This window comes from Erithacus rubecula (genome assembly GCF_903797595.1).
Source record: "Erithacus rubecula genome assembly, chromosome: 6".
Lineage (NCBI taxonomy): Eukaryota > Metazoa > Chordata > Aves > Passeriformes > Muscicapidae > Erithacus > Erithacus rubecula.
In genome coordinates this window covers 47,300,241-47,322,825 of record NC_136688.1, presented here as the reverse complement: position 1 = coordinate 47,322,825, position 22,585 = coordinate 47,300,241, and the positions used below count along the sequence as shown (strand labels likewise).

At 35.1% G+C, this 22,585-nt stretch overlaps 1 protein-coding gene across 3 annotated transcripts in view; it reads right to left on the bottom strand.

The window, feature by feature from the left end:
- Window positions 1-1,640: 1,640 nt before the first annotated feature.
- The window catches only part of VRK1 (VRK serine/threonine kinase 1), a 34,997-nt gene continuing 14,052 nt past the window's right edge, over window positions 1,641-22,585 (bottom strand). The window contains exons 6-13 of one of the 3 annotated variants that reach the window (XM_079308610.1): window positions 21,523-21,631; window positions 21,294-21,386; window positions 20,158-20,290; window positions 18,811-18,931; window positions 17,882-17,940; window positions 16,924-17,102; window positions 12,952-13,045; window positions 1,641-2,979 (exon numbers count right to left, since the gene is read on the bottom strand). In XM_079308610.1, the coding sequence (XP_079164736.1) occupies window positions 2,897-2,979; window positions 12,952-13,045; window positions 16,924-17,102; window positions 17,882-17,940; window positions 18,811-18,931; window positions 20,158-20,290; window positions 21,294-21,386; window positions 21,523-21,631 (871 nt within the window). In that variant the 3' untranslated portion in view covers window positions 1,641-2,896. Of the gene's footprint in view, window positions 2,980-10,318; window positions 11,794-12,951; window positions 13,046-16,923; window positions 17,103-17,881; window positions 17,941-18,810; window positions 18,932-20,157; window positions 20,291-21,293; window positions 21,387-21,522; window positions 21,632-22,585 lie in introns of those variants that run through there. The other 2 variants (XM_079308609.1, XM_079308611.1) reach the window with 2 other exon arrangements.

The window sequence follows — 22,585 nt, the reverse complement described above, 5'->3', positions numbered from 1 at the left end:
GGCTATTAAAATTTAAGAGCCAACTAAGATAGCTAATTACAAAAAAGCTCCAGTGATAATGCTTAGCAGAATTAGTAATAGCAAATGACAGTCTGTCTAGTCTTATTCCCAAAGGGAAAGAAACTCTTAACTGAGAAGTCAACCAGACAACGTGCAGAAAACCTAATTGCATTACTGGTATTATGGCATCCAAAATCTGGCAGCTCACTGGGACAAAACAGTGAGAAAAGTCTGTCAAACTACTCAGGAAAGCAACTGACCCCCCTCTTAATGCTAGCTGCAGCAAATATTGGGAATTATTATTTTATATTAACTTATTGGAAAATAATTCTGTAAAAATTATTAAACCAGGACCATCTAAAAATATTTTATAACCATCCCGAATTTGACTGTCCCTCCAGATATTTTAGATTAGGGGAAAATATAAACAATCTGTCTACAAAATGTTCAAGCACTAAAAGCATTCTGCGCTTCATTATCAATATCCTCATTACACCATCAGCTGAAGTGCTGACTAGTTCTCCTGTGAAGATTTATCATGTATGGTGGCCACTTTGAAACATAGGTAGCGGAGTCTTTAACATTCCCTGCTCAAGTGTCTCCCTGCTGTGCCTGTAAATGTCAGTCCAGTTTTTTCACGGCTGCACGCACAGATTAGAAACAGCGGGAGAGCTTGGGAGTATGACTACAATACTAGTAAGGACACTTGTCTTCATGGCACTGCTCAAGTGATTCTTGGAATGCAGGACCCTGCTGTTTTCTAATATTTACACACAACTGGAGTCATCAAGAGCAGTAAATGCAGTCTAAAGGCAGCTTGCTTCTTTTGTGTTAGGGACTTTACTTTCAAATGGGGATGTCAACAAAATCCGACTGCACCCTCTGCCTCTCTGAAGTGCTGCATTTCCCCATCAGTGCTCTGCAAAGCAGAGAGAGCACGTGTGTGCAAGCACGCACGGTATGCGATCCATACGGCAGCGCTGCGGGAGCGATCGCCGCCCTCCCCTGCGCTCCTCTGAGTACAGAGCTGGAGCCTGGCGTTCGCAGTGCCTTGTGAGCACAGACATGCCCTGGAACACTCACCTTGAATAAAAAGCACCCTCTTCCTTGACAGAACGCTTGCCAGGACATCTTTTTTTCCAGGACATTTTTGGGGTGGGAGGAGGGAGGGGTGGCTTATGAAATTCGCACCTCAAGACATTATTTTCAAATATATGGAAATAAGTGCTTTTCCATTTGGCTTTGGTGGTGTCAAAGAAAACACAGTGCTTGAAAACTTGAAAAGTAATCAAAGGAAGTTTACTGGGAAATAAGTTACTAAAAAAAAATAAAATGTCAAACAACTGAAGTACAAAAGAATGACATTAACTTTGAGTATGTGACAGGGAAGAGAATACAGTATGCCTTCCTAACAATAGCTATTCAGAACAGTGTAATATACTTTCTGAACAAAATGATTAAATGAAGTCATTAAAATGATAGTTTGATCTGAGGAGTTTTAAACATGAGACAGGCTTTAGCAATCCTATTTTTACATCTGAAATGAAGAGAATGCTACGCTTAAAGTTGTTAGCCACACTTTGCTAATACCCAGGAAAACGAGCCTAACAGTCAACAGAAATGAGAAAGCACCTCTTAAATATGGTATTCCAGTTTTATTTCAAAACAACGGATTCCCTTGTTACAAAACATAACATCATTCATTCATTCATTCAACATTTCATGCTACAACATATTTGTTTACATGAGTTGCTACTCAGGCATTATACAATTGAGCAAGCTGGACATCCACACGAATACACACTCACTGGCTCATGGATTCCTTTTGTTTTGCCAAACTTTCAGTTGCCCTGATAAGAATGATGTTCATGCCTTATTACGTGTATGTTGCAGTAGATATATGAAAAGTAGCAATGTTTCACACTGGAATTCAACATTATTCTTTAATTTACAACTCTGAAGAAGGGACTCAAAGCTAACCAAGGAAGTACTTTTACAAAAGGATTTGGAAGATTACATGCTCCTCAAGTATTCAAAAGGTAAACCATTATTGCTATGAGAAGCAGACATGAAACAATATTTCATTGGAACTAGATCCTACACAAAGTTACTCACAATTATATTCTAGTCTTTTCACTAATATAAAAAGAAAACCTGAGGGTGTGGTTGAGAATAGGCATTGGGTTTTCTCTGCCCTGGGCCCTTTGTCTGAAATTTTGAACTCTTTCTTTCCAAAGAAACTGCGAATAATTGGAAAAGTGATACAAACACAAATACTATGCAAAAAAATGGCTAAAATTCTGCACCTGTCTCCCAAAGAATTGTTTAAATGCATTTTATCCAAACTAGAAGGACATGATTTTTTGCCTTATGTTCTGTTTTTAATTCAGAAACCTGAAATGTATTTAAAAGCTATTTCTGCTTTTTCAGAATTCATCTCAGTGCGCAGTTAGGTGACTACCAATATGACTTTACTCAAAACTGTAAGAAATCAGATGCAACATTGCTGTTTCTTATACAGCATCCATAATGAAACTATTAAATAGGGCTTTATCTCTACATTAAAAAGCAGAAAAAAGCACTCTTTTAGTTTGCCTGTAAGACATAAATTCATGTATATAAAGAATAGAAATGCATCCCCACTTCTAAAGTTGGCAAATTTTGCATTAGTATTTAAGTACACATAAATTATGCAAATATTTTAATAAAACATTTATTCTTCAAAAACAGGTACAAACAGAAGTCCATGTTTTTACAGGATTCATCATTTAAAAAGGAAAAATATTCCAGTGCTATGAAAAAAAAACTAAAAAAACCAAACCAAAACAAAATAAAACCCAAAAAACAACACAGAAATGAGCCACAGAGCAACTTAATTTGTTGCTCCATATATTATTTACTTCTGGACTCTCTTTCTGGTTGCTGTGCTCTTTTTGGGTTTTGGAGATGTCGTCTTCTGGGTTCTGGTAGTAACTGCATCTGCAATTCAAACAACACAAAAAGACAGACTTAGTGTTAAATAAAATAACAAAAACAGAACACAGGAAAATACTTTTGGTTTTTAAAAGGATAGCTCAACTCAAATACTTAATTGAGCTTTAAGTGGGGATGGGAAATATGCCATGGATTGTGGAGAATCTACAAGTACTTCTGGGCACTGATCTTCTCCTAACAAACATGTTGTACAGCTCAACCTCTCCGAGAGTATCACCACATGCAGTTGAGCCATTTTTTTAGCTCATCTTCACCAAAAGAATTAGATCCTCAACAAAATCTACAGTCCCTCCTTCCTCCCCATGTGCCAACTTTAATTTTTACAATGCTTTCCAGAATTAAGCCATTTTTGGACCTTGTTTTAAGCTCATCTAGCTCTGGGATCACAGTTTAACCCTAGACAGTGACTACCTGCATGAGTAACTACTGTGCAGAGTTCATTCATTCACTCTCCCTCCTCTCCTGCTGGGAAGGAGAGGAGAATTGAAAAAGGAAAAAAAACCTCACAGGTTAAATAGAAATGCAAAAAAATCCAAAAGTGATGCACAATACAAGAGCTCGTTATTCACAGATGTCCAGCCTGCCCCCTAGCAGTAACTGGCCCCTTCCAGCCAACCCCCACATTTCATATACAGAGTATGACATTCCATGGTATGGAATATCCCTTTGGCCAGTTTGGATCAGCTGTCCTGGCCATGCTCCCTCCTGGCTTCTTGTAAAGCTCCTCATGGGCAGAGCACAGGAAACTGGAAAGTCCTTGACTTAGGATAAGCACTGCTCAGCAACAGCCAAAACATCTGTGGTATCTACATTATTTTCATACTGAATCCAAAATACAACAACACCAACTACTAGGAAGAAAATTAACTCTATCCCAGCTTAAACTAGGACACTTAGCAATGAAATTTTGGCCTGGTATTCTCACAGTTTAGTGAAATGTGGCATCTTGGAGCATTCTTGCAGTTTATACAAGGGGAGGTGGAATACAGAGGTGAAAAAGAAATTATCTCTATTTGGCAATGTCAGCTGTTAAATTAGCTCAGCTATCAGTGCAACTGTGCCTACAGATTCAAGCTATCACTTGACAATATTTTTTTAACAAAGGTAAGGAGTAATCCCATCTAAATAACATTCCTAGTAAACCTGGCAGGCAGGTTGTTCAAAAGAGACCATACCTAAAAGCAATAATAAAAACCTCCCTGCACTTTGATTCTTGCCTAGCTACTACCAGGGAAAACAAAACACCACTGCTCGTTTCCATGAATCACATTCAACTGCAGTCACTTTGACAAAAAAAATATTACACACAATAAAAATTTCTACCTCTTTGCATATACAGTAAAAATGAAATATTTTTCATCTCCCAGTCATGCTAATTTTAGGGGTTTGTTTCTTCTTAATTCTAAATTCCTCCTTGAAGACAGTATGCCTAACTACTTCAATTCATGCTCGTAAAACGATATATAATTCCACAATCCATGTCAAGTGTACAGGTAAAGAAAAACAAAACTGAATTTCATGAAAGTCCTTAAGAAAGAAGCTGCTTGCTTAAGACAACAGCCTTTGAGCAGTGGGAGTCACTGATCGTTCACACTCAATGAGTAAACTTGGGTGAATCAAGGAGGCAGAGAACAATGCAAAACAAAGCTTTACAAAAGAAGCCCAGCAGTAATGTGTATAGTTCTGGGCTCCATCCTACCAAAAATGGTCTGAGAAAAATGGGGAGAATAAGTGGTTTCCAGCAAAAGCAACAAGAAAACACTGAATTTAATTCGTTTCTCTGAAGAGCTAAAAAAACCAAAAAATGGGAGACATATGATGTGCAAAATGTTGCTGCATAAAAGGAGTATGATTTTCATATCCACAGCAGCTACTAAACTTAAGAGAAATTCATATTAAATGAATTAATAAATAAATAAAATAAATAATATTAATAAAGCAATAAATGACATACTCCCCTTTATTAAATCTTTTGTAATAGTAATGATAGTTAAGTATAACAAGTGAGGATGACCAGGGAAGTATTAGAATAATCATACAGGTTTTAAGATAAAATATTAGCATGTATCAAGATTAACACCAACATAAATTGATTATACTAGTGTACAGAGCAGATCTCACAGATGATGTCCCTTCTTGTCTTCCAATTCTATGTACACTGTTTTAGAAACACACAAGCCTTATGACTAAGAAATAGAATTGTGCTCAAGTCAAAAAAGTTTCTATAAAATTACAGAAGTTCCTTTGGTAAACACAGAGTCACAACTTTCCTGTTAAAATTGTCTTCTCTGATGAAAAGAAGGACAGAGAGATTTGGAAACATGAAAATGAGCAAATGAGCAAATAAAATTAGGTAGGCTTTAGGTGACCTTTTAAGTTACATCACAGATTAGAATATCTGAAAACAGATATTACACATAAACATAAACACATAGAGATTTTAGACTGTCAGCAAACATCAGCTAAGTGAAAAATATCTAACACCAGACATGCTAGAAGTGAGCCAACTGCATCACTTCCATATGCTGGACCTACACCTGAAAAAGACTAATGCCAGTCTTCAGCTAATGGGCTGAAGAGTTCCAGCAATTGTAGCTCTTAAACCAAATTTGTGGTCATCATCATTGATTAAAACACCTAACATCAAAAGAAGTGGTGGAGTACATTGATCAGACACTACCAGGTTTCCTTTCTCAAAAAAACCCCCAAACATAAAGTCTGTGCAGAATGTGCACAATCTTACAAACACATTTTGCTCTGTGTTTACCTCTTTAAGAAACCCAGGTCAGTAAATCTGGAGTAGTGGATGATGTGGTGGAAAGAGACGTTCTCAACTGGTATCCACATGGATGAAGCTTAATCATCATTTCTGTGTAGGCACCCCGTGTGCCACAGCAGGAAAGTGTTAGGACTGACATTGCTTTAATACAGACAACTACATGCCTCTATTGAATTATTCCACACATAAATGTGTGAAATTGCCACAGTTAACCTGAGAAGTGATAAGGTAGGAATGAGACTGTCCTTAATCTACCATCTTACATACACCACTACATCCGGTCTCAATGCAATGAATTATTCCCAATATAATTTTGTTACTAATTTAAGTAATAAATACATACTTGAGGTTTCCAAAGCAGCTAAACTTAGAACTGTCAGTTCTTCAAAATTCTGCCTGATTACAGTATCCCTTTTCTCTTGCAAAAAGTGCTTCAGGTATATTTCAGCTGTCTTTGTTGGTATCAAATAACCAAGTCATTTTGCTCAATGGCTCTCTAGGAGACCTTTTTCCTTCAACTGCCCTTTAAAAGGGTTCTACAATCATCAGATTGAAAAAGAAAACAAGAAAGTGGAACCCATACATTTGCTATTTACATATGGAAAGAATAAGAAAACAGTGCTGGAAGCTGAAGACTACATTCAGCAACCAGCTGCAAACATCAAATGGGAACTTAGGACAGGCTGCAGCATTTAATGAGTTAAACACCAACATTCTCCAATCACTTTGGGAAGTTTCAATATGGTCAATATGAAGATATATTTTTCTTTTAAAGAAGATAAAAGACTAAATCTTCTTTTAAGAAAATTGTATGAATATGAAGTCTTCTTAAAAGAAGACTCTTCCTTATTTTAAGGAAAAGTCGTCCTACAAGCTCTTTCCCAGTTCAGCCAGGGAACCCCTGCATAAGTCAAAAATTCTGGTGAATAACACTTCTCAGACAAGCATTTTTCAGTACTCTAAAGCTGCTGAAGAAATTGCAAAGACAACAAGTAGTAGTTGTGGTTAGTTGCCTTTTGCTGTTTTCACAGCAGCTTTTTCTACATGAATTCAGAAATACAACTCAGGAAAAAAAATTGAGAGACCAGAAGAATGCAAATATGGACTTGAATTCTAGTAAATATATGACTGTGGAGTGGGGATAAGAGAGAAAAGTCAGTGAAGTTATGAGATGGGGCTTAGCTTTAGCTTCTCTGTTCTGCCAAGTACTCCCTTTCCTGCAAAATATAAAGCAAGTATTTTTCATATTCTCATAAGGAAAAACATCAGAACATAATAAATTATTTATTACTTTATGCCTGTGTATTTCTTACAGATAACATCAAATGTTCAAGTGTTCTTTTGAAAATTTTAATATAAAATTGTTCCAGATGAAACTGAAACTAGTTTATTTCTATTTGCAAAATTGCTTCACTGAAGATATTTCAAAACACAATTACACATAAAGAGAAATCACTCATCCCATGCAGCATGTGTCTGAAATTAACCTTCCTTTTTGCCACACAGCAATTTGCAGGAAAAAGGCAGTTTAATTCAAAAAATTACTTGCAATCTTGCAAAAGGTTAGCTCCCTGTAAAAATCTGAGTCACTGCAATGCAATTTTTTTTTTCCTGTGGAAAAATTTCACTTGCAAATTGTATATCTGAGTTTGAATTGCAATATTTGTTCAACATACTGCAATTCATCTTCAGATCACAGAAGAACAACCAAAAAAGTAAACATAACTTTTTTTTTCTTAGATTACATAGTTCTACATGTAAAGTCACTATAGAAAACCTTACATATGGAAATTTTCATTAGAAGGTGTTTTGTTTTAATTTAATACTTTTTATTAGCAGGAAGCAAAAGAAAGTCCCATGAAATGTAAATAGGGAACCTAAATTACTTATATTTTAAATGTGTTTAAGTGCTAGAAATGATCTGAAGATATTTTACAGAAATAAGCCTAAAATATAAAGGAAGATTAAATAAAGAACTGTGTTCCAAGCACACACAGAAGTACACAGTAACACTTTTACATGTTGGACACTAATTTTTTCTCTTTATTATGATTAGTGGTACGTGTTTAAAGTAATTCTCACTGAATTTTTCTCACTTGCAAATTGTCAGAAAAACCCTACTGTTCATGAAGAACCACAAAAATAAATTAAATGTAAACCAAATCTATTTTACCTTTCCTATCCACAATATTTAAAAATCTTTTAAAATTGGAAGCACCACCTACCACACTATTCTAACTTAAATAGATTTTGAAGATCTTCAATCCCAGGGCAGGCCATAAAGACAGATAATTTCTTACTGTGTTTGAATATACTTAATGCAAAATATAGAAGTGAGTTTGTCTATATTTCAGGCAACTGAAAACAGAATTTTTTAAATTCAAACTGAGATCTTTCTGGTAATTTCAAGATGCAACACTGCAGCACATGCTTTAACTTCTAAAATCAGACCACGTAACTACTGTACTAGAACATTTAACTTGCAACATTCCTGAGATGGGAAGGCTAAGAAGGGCACATAAAGGGACAAATTCTTCAGTCACTATGCACAGAGATGGATACACAGCCTTAAAACTTATACATACTTCCTCCTGGAGTCTGTAAGAGATATTAGCCAATACCAAATCCTCCACAAGAAGGAAGAGACATATTTCACAATTAGAACTACTGTGCAGCACAAGTTTCATAGAAAATAAGAATTTTAGGATACAAGATTTAAAAAAAAAATCTACCTGTAATGTAGGCATTGGTACAAAGAAGACAGACAAGTAACAAATTGCACCATAAAGAAGCTCAAAAAACTATGATTTGCTTTGCCCTAAAGCTTGGTGACAAGGCCAATAATTCTCTAAATGCAAAAATGCACTGAAGTGGTCATTAAGTAAAAAATCTTACTTGAATAAAGAAAATAAATATTTAAGACAATAACCCAGATACTGATTTAAGCAAAGCCACGCAAGGTAAGTAAACATAAAGCTAAGTACCTATTAACTGAGAAATAATATAAACCCACCATTTTTGGAATGTTCTTCTAACCAATCCATCAGTATATTTTCATACTGGAGCTGTTCACATAATTCTTTATATTGCAAGAGTAACCAAAGACCCTCGTTAAGGCCTTAACATGTTAGATGCTATCCAGCAATATAGACCAGCAGAATTCCTACCCTTAGCAGTATTGACTGTTTTAAAAATGTATTTAAAAATACAGTACTTTCATTATTATATCTATTTCAGTGGGTTTTTTTCTATGTTCCAATTAATAAACCCCAAAAAAATAAATAAATTATAAATTAATAAACCCTGTCTCAAAAAATTCAGAATAGAAAAAAGGCTATTAAAAAAAAATTCTGTATTGCCCTAATCCAATCTTTATCAACCCTGAGATTTAAAAATACCTGCCAGGGTAGTTGTTTTATTTTCAATGTAGCTTTGATCCTAGGATTATTCACAAATTCTTATGAAACCCTTGTTTTTCCAGCATTTATGAGAATTTCACTGAGGATACCTGTACTATATGCCTACTTCACCAAACTGATCAAAAATAAGCATATTAGTCCTATTGTATTATGCACTACACCCCTGCATGAGCGTTGGTGGATAGTACAGTGTATGCCAAAGCTTGGTATTCTGTTTTAACAGTATCATCATTTATAAGCCTCTACATTTTACTACTGTACATGTAAGGCAGCTAACACTGAAAATGGAGCTGCAACAGAGGGGGGAAAAGCTTCACATTTAAATAGAAATCATCTCTTCTGACAGCATTTTTCCTGGAGGAGGTAGACTAGCTAAGATAATACTTCAACGTCATCCATACCACTTTAAAAAGGATACCTTGCAAAATTCCCCTTTTCAGGAAAGCCTAGGGGTTTGCTATGTCCGGGGGAAAAAAGCTGATAACATGGTAATATAAACAAAAAACAATTTAAGAATTTCACCAAATTTCATGCAACTTATTTTGAAAGTCCAACACAGCTTGCTTCTCAAGAGCTTTCTGAAATTCTGTTTCCAAATAGTCACTTGGCTGCTCTAGAAACACTGATGGCTGACAGGATTGGAAGAGAAGGCCTTTAATGACCTCATCTGATGTAGCCACTCTTGCACTGAGAACAACCAAGGGTAGCTGACAGCAGAAGCAAGATCTTCCAGATGACTGTCCTTTAGGGCTCCCCAGTCCCAGCAGATTTCAATACTGGCAGATTTCCTATAGCCACTGAGCACCTTAGGGTACTCAAAATGCCACACAGCTAATCAGGATCTTTAGGACTGGACAAGACAAACTGCATAGTCAGATGTGGTTAATGCTGATGAGCTGAACAGCAAGAGGCTGCACTGCTCTTCTTGCCACTGCTTTCTGCTCAAACACTTATGAGATGCTTGAATACCTGAAGAGCAATCACCATTCCAATATATTTATGCCCCCTTAGAAACCAATAAAAAAGAATTTCAACAACTTTTAAAGCATTCCTGTATGACTCAACTTCAAATAGTACAACTAAGAGGTATCAGGAAAATATCCATTTTAGTGAACTTCAGGATTCATTTTTCTTTTAGTTACAGGAAAAATCATATAATGGAGAAACAAGTCCATGGTAACACAGAAGTAGACAGATTTGAAGACACAGTTTTAAGTATTTTTGTAATAATCAGCCCTTTTCAAACTACAAAAGCATCAGCATCAGAAAAGATTATGAAACAGTTGCCCTTTCCTTCAACATAGATTTATGAATCATGTAATAGTTTTGTAAAGTTTTTAATTCCAAATTTGGAGAGAACAAAATGAGTAAGTACATGTATCACATTTCACCTGAAAGCATTTTATATACTCCCTCTACTTGGTATTCATTAAATTGAGTAGTGTAAAAAGGTGAAATTAGAGCCATTTCATCTATAGCTCTATTGAACTAGGCAAGAGGAAGTTCTTCTCTTTTAAGCTTATGTTGAAAATCTATACAGTCTCCTAAATACTTAGTCTGAAAAAAACTCCTTGTTTACAAAAAGCTGATGTTACCACTCTGATTGCAATTCTTCAAGTTCTTTTCCATCTCCTTCTACAAGAATTTCAATCTACAATCCCAAGAAAAAAGTAGTATAATATATTACAAGACAAGAAAGTATGTTCTGCACATGTGTATCAAATCACAACCAGAAAACAGTCAACTGTTGGTAGTATTTTGTTTAAAAGTCTTAAATTATGTCCAATATGCTAAAACTGTGTTAGCATCATAGAAAATAATTTTATTGCTTTGAAAGAAAGCATAATCCAATTAACACTTTTTCAGCTACTGACAGACTAGAGAATTGATAATAAATTGAAGTTGATAAGTAAATAGGCATTCAAAAAAGAGAAATGATGAGTGGTCTTAATTAAAATTCTTTAATATGAACAGCTGAAAATGACCAAAGCAGAGTCACCTCCAGGACTAACATTAGCTTTCTTCCTTGTACTTTGTGCTGTATAGTTTGAGTAGGTACACCAGGGTAAATCCAGAACTCACCAGTATTATCACTGTCTTTGAAAGGTTACAGTTTCCCATACTGTAATACTCCTTCATCAAACCATTTTAAACAACAAAATTTGTTTGGGGTAGACTTCAGTCTTATTTCTTTATTAATTTTAGACTATTTGACCACAGACAACATCTGGCATTTTACTTAAAATTATAAATCAAAAATTCTTTAGGAAAAACATCTTTGCTATTACTTGAATTCAGTTCACATTTACATAAAGGCATTACAAAATCAGATCCATAAAGCAGTTTGGCTGGACACTTACCATCAGCTTACCCTATACAGATCTACTGAAGATTTCTCACATTGGATTTTCAATAATTCTACTTTATTGTCCATGACTTATTCTATACTGTTCTGAAACTATGCCAAATTATATTTAAATAATAGCTTCAGCATTTTCTATCCTTATAGCTAATCCTTTCCTTGAAGCTGCTGCTGTTAGCCCTTGGCTTCAACACTCTGTGAAGAGGAATCCTGAGGAGTCAGCATGTTCTAACAGTGAACTGGACAAGACAGGAGGACAAAAATGAGAATGAGCAGAGAACGAACAATGGCAAATTAACAGGGTTCAGCCAACCAATTTTTATCACCTAGCAATTCCACCAGCTTTGGGCACTACTTAATTGGAGCATAGACCTTTCTTACATAGAAAGTTGAAATATTTTAACTTTATTAAATAAAGTTAATCTAAAAAAAGATTGCAAAAGACCAAAAGCACTTGAACTGCTAGAGTTTCCATTGGGTATTTTATGGCCATGTGGCTGGGTTTTGGTAAGCTGAGGTCAGCTTCAGGGCTAGCCTCTGTGGGGAGAAGCCAGCTGCTCTCCTGTGCCTGACACAGCCCTTTCCAGCTGGCTCCAGAACAAACCCACTGTAGGCCAAAGCTGGGCCAAATTTGTTTGTGGCACCTCTGTGGAAAGATTTAAGAAAGCACAAAAAAAAATCACTAGACAGCTAGAAAGGGAGTAGCAGTGCAGGGAGAAGAGAGGGAAACAGTAGACAGAACACTGAAGTCAGAGGTGGAAGTGCTATTCCATTGCACCAGAGCATATTCCCTGTAGCTCAGGAAGGACCCAGAATGGGGGAGATATCCCCTGGAATTCATGTGAGAGCCCAACCCAGAGAAAGTGGGTATTTCCTGAAAAAACTGGACCACCTTTTTTTTTGTGGGTTTTTTTTTTTGGTTTTTTTTTTTTTTTTTTTTTTTTGTTTCTCCTTGAAAGACTGCAACTCAAAAGAGAGAGGCCACACTGACGCAGGGGGAAAATGTAAAGATGAAGGAGCAGCAGAGACCACAGCACATTTCCCTTACAGGACCCCTTTACTGAAGAAGAAGAGTGGTAGAGTTCAGGGTGAAGTAATTAGGTTGAGCTTGGAGGAAGGGGAAGGAAAGCCATTGTTTTAATGTTTATGTCTATAAAAATTTATTTTAAATTTGCAATATATTATGTTTATTTTCCCCAAGTTGAGTCTGGTTTTCCTAAAACACTAAATAGTAATAGATTTCCTCATCTTTGTTTTAATTCATAGGTTTTCTCATCCTATTTTCTCCTCCTGTCCCACTGAGGAGGGGAGTGAGTAACTGTGTGGGAGTCTGGACTTTAGCCAAGGTATCCTGCCACACCATTACATGTGACTGTCAGAATAATCTTTTGACTTACTAGAAGTAGCAGCTCTCTTTTTTTTTGGACTTCCTGCATCTTCTATTTCCACCTCAGCGCTCTCACTGGCGGCAGCTGCTGCCTTTCTTTTCTTCTGGAAAAAAAAATAACAAAAAATAGCAGCTGAACTCAAGAGCAGGAATGATCATGTATAGTAGACAATATCTTCACAAGGCATTCCCTTATTTTCTCTTATATATTATAAAATGTCTCCAGTCATAGAGAAAATTTATTCCTGTATTAACACAAGAATACTGGTACTAAGCCATACATATTTTAAAACAACAGTTCCTCAATCTGCAGATCACTTCAGTAGTTGAAATTTTGATGTAGGAAAACATGAGATGTTGTTATCATAACCTGGGGTTTTTAACTTACACTGAATAAATGTTACAAAAGGAGCAATCTGAAAACTTAAAGAACACATAAAAAAATTATCTCAAGTTCATATTAATTGGGTTTTTCTATAAAGAATTACAACACATTAAATTCAAGTTTATCTGGATCCTTGCTTCTTAAGGCTTTCTTTGCACAGCTTAAAAGCAGCTAAAATTCACTGACAGTACTTTTTTTTCAAATGTAACCATGGGTGCTGTTCCAAAGAGAGATATTTGGAAAAGCTGAACTCTGTTCAAGGTACATTACCTTAAAACTTCTAAATAGATAGAACTCTTATTATCTGTGCATTACAATTAATCTTACTATTGCAAAGTATTCCTGAAGTAGTTATGGAAAAATTATTGTTTTGAAGTCATGATTTTTGCAAAAGATGAACTGACCTGCATCAGGCATACATGAAAAGCATTGAACACTGGAGGACTTTTACCTTTCCTCTTTCTTTCTTTATTTATTTTTTAATTGTATGAGACTAGAGCTTTACTAATACAGCTTTAAAAGTGGCTACAACTTCACACAGCTCACGGGAGAAGGGGAGAGTGCATTACATCTTTCCTTTCCAAAGTGTTGCTTCATGATTACCATCTAAACCCTGCTGGGCTGAACAGATTGGTTCGATAATTACATACAATAACTGCAGTGGGCAGGTAACCCTCAGCTGGCACAGGGCAGCTCCCCTGTGAGAACTTCCATATGCAAACTGCACTGATGGAGTGCATTAGGTACATCTTTCCTGCCGGTGCACAGGCCTGATTACCGCCAGCCAAGACTCCAAGGTTAGCATGTCAGCAGATTTGTGATGCATTAGGCAGGAATAAACACAGACACTTTTGTTCATTCTGACCAAAATTAAGGAGGACTATTTCAGCGCTGTACTGCTTTTATATGAGAGATAATGCATTCCTCACAATTGTACTAGGAAACATTTTAAATGCTCATCAGAAAAACAGATATTCAATACATATTACACAAAAGCAAAATACATTTATCTTGTTTCCAAGCTTATTTACTAAAAAGTGGTTTCTTAATCTTGATGCAGGTAAATTACATAGCAGTAGAAATCAGGCAGCATTCATCTGACAAAAACAACACCTGCACATCTGAACCTTAGAAGGAACCACAAATCACTAAGATCTGTATTTTTCCAGGCTACTTTACTCACAATATTTCCCAGCCACTCTTCAGCACTGAACAACAGTAAAATGTGTTCCTTGCTCTAAATAATTTAGTCAAGAGCTTGAAATACTTCCCTCAATACATGGTACTCCTAGCTTCGTGCTTGTCTAGAGCTACTAGAGAATACTACACTCACAAACCAGTGTGCTTACTATACAGGGGAAAAAAAACAAACAAAAGGGATAACCTCAAGCACAGCTATGGATTATGCTTCATTTACTTATACATCTGGGGAAAATGGAGCCATGATATAGAAAGTAAAATGCTAACTTTTAATAGAGTAGGCATCTGTGACTTCTACCCAGATACCAATACTGGAGAATGACTGAGATTTCAGAACAACCATGCTTATAATGCAACATATAATGCCCACCATGGCTCAGTTAGCTGATAGCACAGGAGAATCCCACATCATAAGAACACAGAAGCTAGAAATATTATCTCCTAGCTATGAAACAGCATAACTTCAGAATGTCAAATAATACTGTTTTAAAAAAATTATGATAGATTGCACCAAAATAAATTAAGAATAGGTATATTAAGACCTGTTGTGATTAAAAGATCAATAGAGCCAAAATGTCAAAGATATTCTGTGTTAGAGGTCACAATCTTCTAAAGGGTGGATGCCAGATTCCATTTTTCTTTTTCAAACTAGGCATTAAGCATGCCAAACAAAATTCAGCATGTGATAGAAGATCCTGGCTTTCAGAGGCAAAATGCTACTGATCAATGGCAAATTATCATAATGGAGTGTAGTTTTTAATGAAGTTTGGAATTTGCAGCTTATCTTTAAAACAGTAAGTCATCTTCTACCCTCGCCTATACTGCAGCTGCTACAAGGCCTGCAAAACTCAACATGGAAGGAAGAGTCATCTGTCCTAGTGTTTGGTCAAAAGCAAGGTTATGATGTCCATCCATCTTATTCTGTCCAGACACTCTAGCAGTAGCTGGCACCATGTAGCATCAAGTCTATTGAAATATGAAGCAGACAGCTGAAAACACTCAAGTGGGCCAGCAGCACTCCCTGTTTTATCTAAGTGCTTCGTATTTGTGACAACTGAGTAAGCTGACCATGCATAAGGTTCTCAAAGTATATATAAAAAACAGAAACCCAATGAAAAGGCTTACTTCTATTTGAGAACCTCTGGAAAAGGATTATCTCACCCTTTGGGAATGGTTTTGACTGATACAGGCTAAAAACCCAAGATTTTTGAAGTTTTTATTCCACTGAAAATGTGCACTAGGCATCTCCGCTGGACAAGGACATTAAAGGTCACAGATGTTGGCTCTGCAGCAGGCCAACTTATTCAGCAAAGAAACCAGCCAACCATTAAAGACAGGTTATTTTTTCCCCAAAATACACGCCTCAAGCCATTTCAAACCATAGTGGGAACAGAACTTATGCTATCAAACTCTCCTTTTGGAGGCACCTTTACACTCAGTTCACCAGAAAAAATTAGCATACAGACCACAGCTGTATGATTTTAACCAAAATAATATTTACTGGGCAAAAAAAATCTAAGAAAAGCTGAACATATATCTTCAGAAGACTTTAGAATCCTACTGTTATTTGGTTTTTTTCCTGCTTTTTCCCCATCTTTAACACATTGCTGATCATGTCAGTAAACAATGTACTTGTGCTATTATCCTGTATTATAATTCTCAGTTCCAGTTCACACTAAAGGAACCAATAAACGGTCCACCTGCTACTAACAAATGTAAAAAAAAAAGTAATAAATGCATTTTCAAGTAGAAGATGATAATTACTGTCCTCTTATGTGAACACTTTTTAATGGATATAATCTGTTTTAACATAAACTTTCCCTAAAGCTTAAGAAGTCCTTAATGCTGTATCAAGTCCAGAGTTCAAGGCTTCTTAAATACAAAGAAGAAAATACCCCTAGCCTACCAATACAGAAAAGACTCAAAAATAACATATTAGATCACAGTGAAATCAATATGTGAATTCCAGAATCATATACCTGGCATAAAAATGTATACTTAAAACTAAGCTATGAGCTAGTTATGGAAAGGAAACTAATATGAAACTAGACTAATCTTACATGTACTTTGATCATCTGGAGTTTTACCAATTTAAAGAAATAAGTAAATTAACCAAATGTTTGTCTGCTCAAACATCATTTTATCTAGGTATATAAATTTTGTTACCCAAGGTATTGTCCACTATGAAAGTACCTCTATAAACATCATTCTATATTAAGTTTTATTAACAATTAGTTCAGTTGAATTAGAGAAATAATGTAAGCAACTAGGACTTAAACATTTCATTATTTAATTATTTGCCACTGGATTAAGTTATGACACCTACTTCCAACACCACTACTCTTAATTAGCTAAACAAAATGCAATAAAAAATGACATGAATTTTTGGAGGAAAACCTTTTGCAGGGGATTTCTTTGAAAGTCTCCATTCTCTGCCGAGCCAAAGTCAAGCAAACCATCATCTTTCTGTCCAATGGCCTTGAGACCTTGTAGGAGTATTTCTCGGAAATGCTGATAAACAGGTTTCTCTTCATAGCTGAGCAGCTTCACCTTTTCCATGTATTTGGTTATTTCATCTAAAGAAATGGCACCTCCAATTAATTTCTATTTGAAAACACTGTAATCATTCACTTTTACTACAAAAGAGACAGAAATTATGCATGCACTACTTATGCTATTTTGAAATGGTTATTTATAAATTCATAATAATTATGTCTTTACTACTAAACATTTTAGAAAAAAATTATACCAAGGTTCATTACCCAATGATGACAGCATCACTGTTTTTTACATGTTTATTGCAATGAAGAAAACAGTCAGTCGTAAAAAATCCTAATAGGCCAATCTTCACCAATGAATGCTTATTTACATGGTATTTCTTATGTCTATATTTAAAAATGTGGAAAAGGAAATTCAATGCTGTCTCAGAACTTCATCAGTTCAACACTGAAACATATACTAAATAATACATGAAACATTAGACCACTGAAAAAACAAACAAGTCACACTTGAATGAGAAAAGTCTTCTGATCATCAGCAATAGCTGGAAATAACTAAATACTAAGATCCCAAGAAAGTGCATTCCTAATAGAGTCAGTATGAAAAAATAATGTACTCAGCAAATCACCTCTGCCAAATAGGAACAACCTATACTTCAAGTTTGTGTTACTTCTTAAATTTCCATATCTAAAATTCAGCTGTGAAAAATCAATTTACACAGCAGCCAAAATGAAGAGCCTAGACTTCTCTAAAGCAACAATCTAATTAATGCCACTTTGTTGTTCCTGAACTGAAAGGGAGAATTAAAACAGGTAAAAATTTCAATAAACAAGTATTTTAAAATAGGTCCTCTTACCTGGTTTATTTTTCCCAGGAAAACATTTGTCCATCAAAATGGAAATATTATCTCTACATCTGAAAAACAAAATTAGTCAAAACTACTGGTTTTTTTGAATTTTCAATCTTGTCCTATTCTGAGAAACTTTTTAATTACCCAGTTTGGGCCACTATCAGCCAAAAGAAACACTACTGCATAAAACTTTGGTATGACTTGGTGTAGCCATTTCTAGGTGTGCAGCACATTTGAGAATCTAAGGGCCAGATAGGCCATCTGAAAGTTTTGGATTCTAAAAAGCAAGTAGAAGACTAAAGAAAAAGAACTGGTCCATTTTCAACCCTCACATACCAATGCTAAGGAAGCCAAATAACAAATACTCATTAGTGAGACAGAAACTGCTGCACTGGGACAGCTCTCTCCATATTAAATACGTGACAAGGGAAGGTTGATCTGGGCTGAGGGGAAGACAAAGGCTTGTCGACATTGAAGCTGAGGGACAAATTGAAAAATAACTTTAAAATCCCATAACAGTAGTGCTCTAGCTGGAATGATGCACAAAGACATTTAAGATTCCCCTTTAGCCTTCATTTCTGCCACGTGCTTCAGAGCATGGTGTTAAAGAGACTCACACTCCACACTTCTCTTCCTGTAAAGCATGACTGATGGTAACCTGCATCCTACTGAGAGTGCTTTTGGCTTCACCATGGCAATTCTAAAGTGCCAATACTGCAGTGGAAAAATAAACATCTCACATATGCAAAAGAAGACAGCAGAACAGTATGAGGAAAGTTTAATTACAAGTCAAGGATACATGAGAGACGAAAGGAAAATGGTGGGTATACAGAACAATAGCTACTCACCAAAATGGAACATAATGAAAGCTCAAAGCATTTCTACAGAAAGAAATTTTCATCTTCAAAAGAGAATGAAAACAAATAGTTTCTCACCTGATTTTTGAGTCTCTGACAAAATTTGGATCTTTCAAATTATCTTCCCATGGTAGATGGCCACTAAGCCAATGAACCATACAGTAACCCAAGATCTCCAGATCACCACGTCTTGATGGTGCTAAATATATATGTACACACAAAAAAACCAACCATAACATCAGCTAATAAAGCACACAGTTTAACAACAGTAAAAATTTATAAATACATTAAGACAATGCTAACAATGTAACACTAATATATCTGTTACTTATGTCTTCATTTTAGCATGAAAACTAGGAAGGAAAAAATACTGTTCCTACATCTGGAAAGATCACTTCATTTTCAAGTCCTTTATCAATCTCTCCTATTCAAAGACATGACAAGCTGCAGTTATCCCAATTTGGGAAGCTTTTTAAGTACTCAGGTTGTAGAAAAAATAGAACAAGTTCGTGAAGTGATTGACTTTCTGTTCAAAATAGTTTTACTTTCCTTCGTCTACGAAAAGGTAAAAGTGCTGAAAACTCCCACCTTACCCAAAAAATATTCTACAATGCTGAATTATTTTATGTGGCCAGAAAACTAAACAAAGGACAGTATGAGATCAGACCCCTAAGCCTTTACAAAAAAACCCTACCTAGAAACAAGCAACCACAAAAAAAACCTCACCAAAACAATTCACACATACAGTGACCACAGAATACACTAGTATAAATTGGCAGATCAAGTTGTATTTGGTTATGTTCAGCTTTAAGTATCCTCAAATAAATAAACATTTTCAACAACTGTTATTTTTGCAGAAAATACTATTATGGTAATAAAGCAAAATTTAAGAATTAAGAAAATAAAGTTGATATTCACTATAAATCCTCAGTGATTAACAGACATAAACTTGTCCTTTACATATTCAACCTTTTTTCACTTCTTGCTTTTTGATGTTCAGCAACAACAGGCATAATTAATTAAAAGAAGTTTTTTGAGTTAAAATAAAAAATATTTTCACATTGATAACAGCAACTATTTTTCTCCTCAAACCATGACTTATGTTTCTATCAAGATCTCACAAGCACTATTTCATTTCTACTCAGTTAATAAAAAGCAATATGCTGAACCTCTTATCTTTATAAATTAAGGAGACCTAAGAAAGTTACATTACAAGCCCAATTAGTTAAAGTTAGTAAATAGAAAAAAAGAAAAATGACAGCATAGCACATCAAGGAAAATAAAAAGAAAAAAAAAGGAAAAACATTTTTACATTTTTTTAGAATCAGAAACCTGAAAACCATTTATTTGTTGCACTGAGTTTTGTTAAATCTTATTTATAAAAAGGGATATGCAAATGCCTATTGCTGAGTTTTACATCCTTACCCACACCCTTGTGTGCATCAATACTGGTATATTCAATAGTTCCATCATGGCACCTTTTAGGATCTTCTTTATAGACTTTGTGAACTCCTTCAGGACAGTATCGGTACGCAAGTCCATAATCCACCAAGTACACCTAGCAATTCCACAAAGCATTCTAAGCTTAAAGAACTATAAATACAAAAAATATGCAACTAAAAAATGCAATTCCCAATCACTCTCATAATTTCTTTGAAAGTATTATGAATTGTGAGTTGTTCAACTCTGAATGATTCTCAGTACTTTATTCATCTTAACATGCGATTTGAAAACAATACGCCAGTTAGATTTTATTGTTTTTCATAAAGCAGTCTGATCTGAAAGTCACTTCTTGCTGCTACACAAGGCAAGTGCAATACAATAGTTATTACCAGTAAAATTAGATTAAAAAATAAAACCACAAAAACCCAAGTAACAAGCAAAAAAATAAGTAATGGCCATAGAGTTATAAATACACTCACTGTTCTATCCTCTTTAAAGTCAGTTGACCCATTTGAACAATACTTACATACTACCACTTCTCACTAACAAAACAGTTACTTTAAGAGAACTGAAATTACTTAATATTTTGTCTTTCACAAGCTAAAACATTTGGGCAAGAACAAATACATAATTCGAAACTCTAACATGCATTGTTTGAGCAGTAAAGAGAGTTAAAAATGCAGAAAATGAAAGACTTCCATAAATCAAGTGGAACAATCAACACTTTAAAGACCAATTTTTCCAAGTAACAGAACACTTATCTGATGGATTTCTTGAACAAAGCAAAGAGGTAACAATGCAGACAGGCAAACATAATTTACCAGTGTGCTATATAATTTTAGGCTTCCACCTGAAAATACCTATTTGTGAGTCAATTTTTTTTTAATCTCAAGAATTTCTCTAGAATACTATTTAGGCCAAATAGTCAATTGATAACTGTCCAGCAAAATGCATTAAAAAATCATAGAATATTAACTAGATATAAATGTCAAGCAGAAATAATGTTACTATATACATTTTTAAAAATGAGCTTCTGCTAGATTTCACAGGTTCAAAGCACTTTCATTGTTGTCAAATAGAAGGTTTAAAATGTGAGGAGTAAAATGCATTATAAATACCTGATTAGGGTTCTTGTAACTCAGAAGGAGGTTTGCAGCCTTGATGTCTCCATGCACATATTCATGCTCATGGACATATTCCAGAATATCAAGCTAACAAAACAAAAGTCATGTAAATGCAGTACTCAGGTCTGCCCACCAGAGGACCTGGACTCAGCACAAAAGTGGGACAGAGACATTTACAGAGGGAAGACAGATTTAGAAAATAAAATGTATTTTTTAAACTTACTATTCTCAGGCCTAATTGTAGAACAGTTTTATGGGAAAATTGCTTTGCATTCTCTTCATACATCTTCTGAAGATCTCTGCCAAATCTGTCCATTATCATAAATCGATAGCTAAATTCAAGGAAAAAAAAAAAAGAAAAACACCAGCAAAGTTACTGAATCATACTTAGGGAAAGTATTTTATCTGCCTGTTAACTGTACCAACTAATGATTGAATACATCTCTCCCAAAAGAAACTGTGGGAAATACCTAAAGTACAGTGTTTTTTAATGCTGTACATAAATTCTTACCTTTTTTACATCAGCTACTCAAATGTACATCAATCAAAAGAACTGCTCTTTTTTCTAGTTATGTAACAAAATAACAAGCACTCACAGAAGAAACCATCCCTATTGTAACTCACTATAGGCAAAACCAAGCATCATCTGCTTAAAAAAATACACTTCTTAGTTTTTATAAATGGCTAAGTGATTTATCATGTTCACTTACAATGTTTGTTTACTGAAATCTACTGCAAATCTTTTTGACCTATTGTTAACAACAAAAATCTTTCACTTGCCAGAGGTGTTCTGATATTCATTGCTAAAGACAAACTGGTTCTAGAATGATAAGAGTTCATAGTGGCTATATTAAATAAATTATTGCACTTAACACTGAATGCAACATCACATTTACAGGATAGAAAAATGCTACATTAACTTGTGCTCTCAAAATGAAAGTTGTTTTTACATTAGGTTAATTTTACAGTTGATTTTCAGAAACACTGATATTTCTGACATCCTAAGGCATCCAGCTATGCAGTGAGCCACACAAAGAAGCCTGACTATTGTAAGCTGTCAGAGAACTACTAAAACTCTTTTGCAGCACAGCTGTTTGGAAACAAGGACTATTACATAAGCAAGCATTAACATTAAAGACCAAGTAACAAAAACCTTTCCTGGCATGAAACAATACTAAAAACTATCTCTATACTTAAAACAAATTTAACATGAGACTTCTAGCTCACAGATTAAGCCAGAAAAAGCCCCATCCCTAGGGAAAATGGAACAGATTTGAGAGAGAACT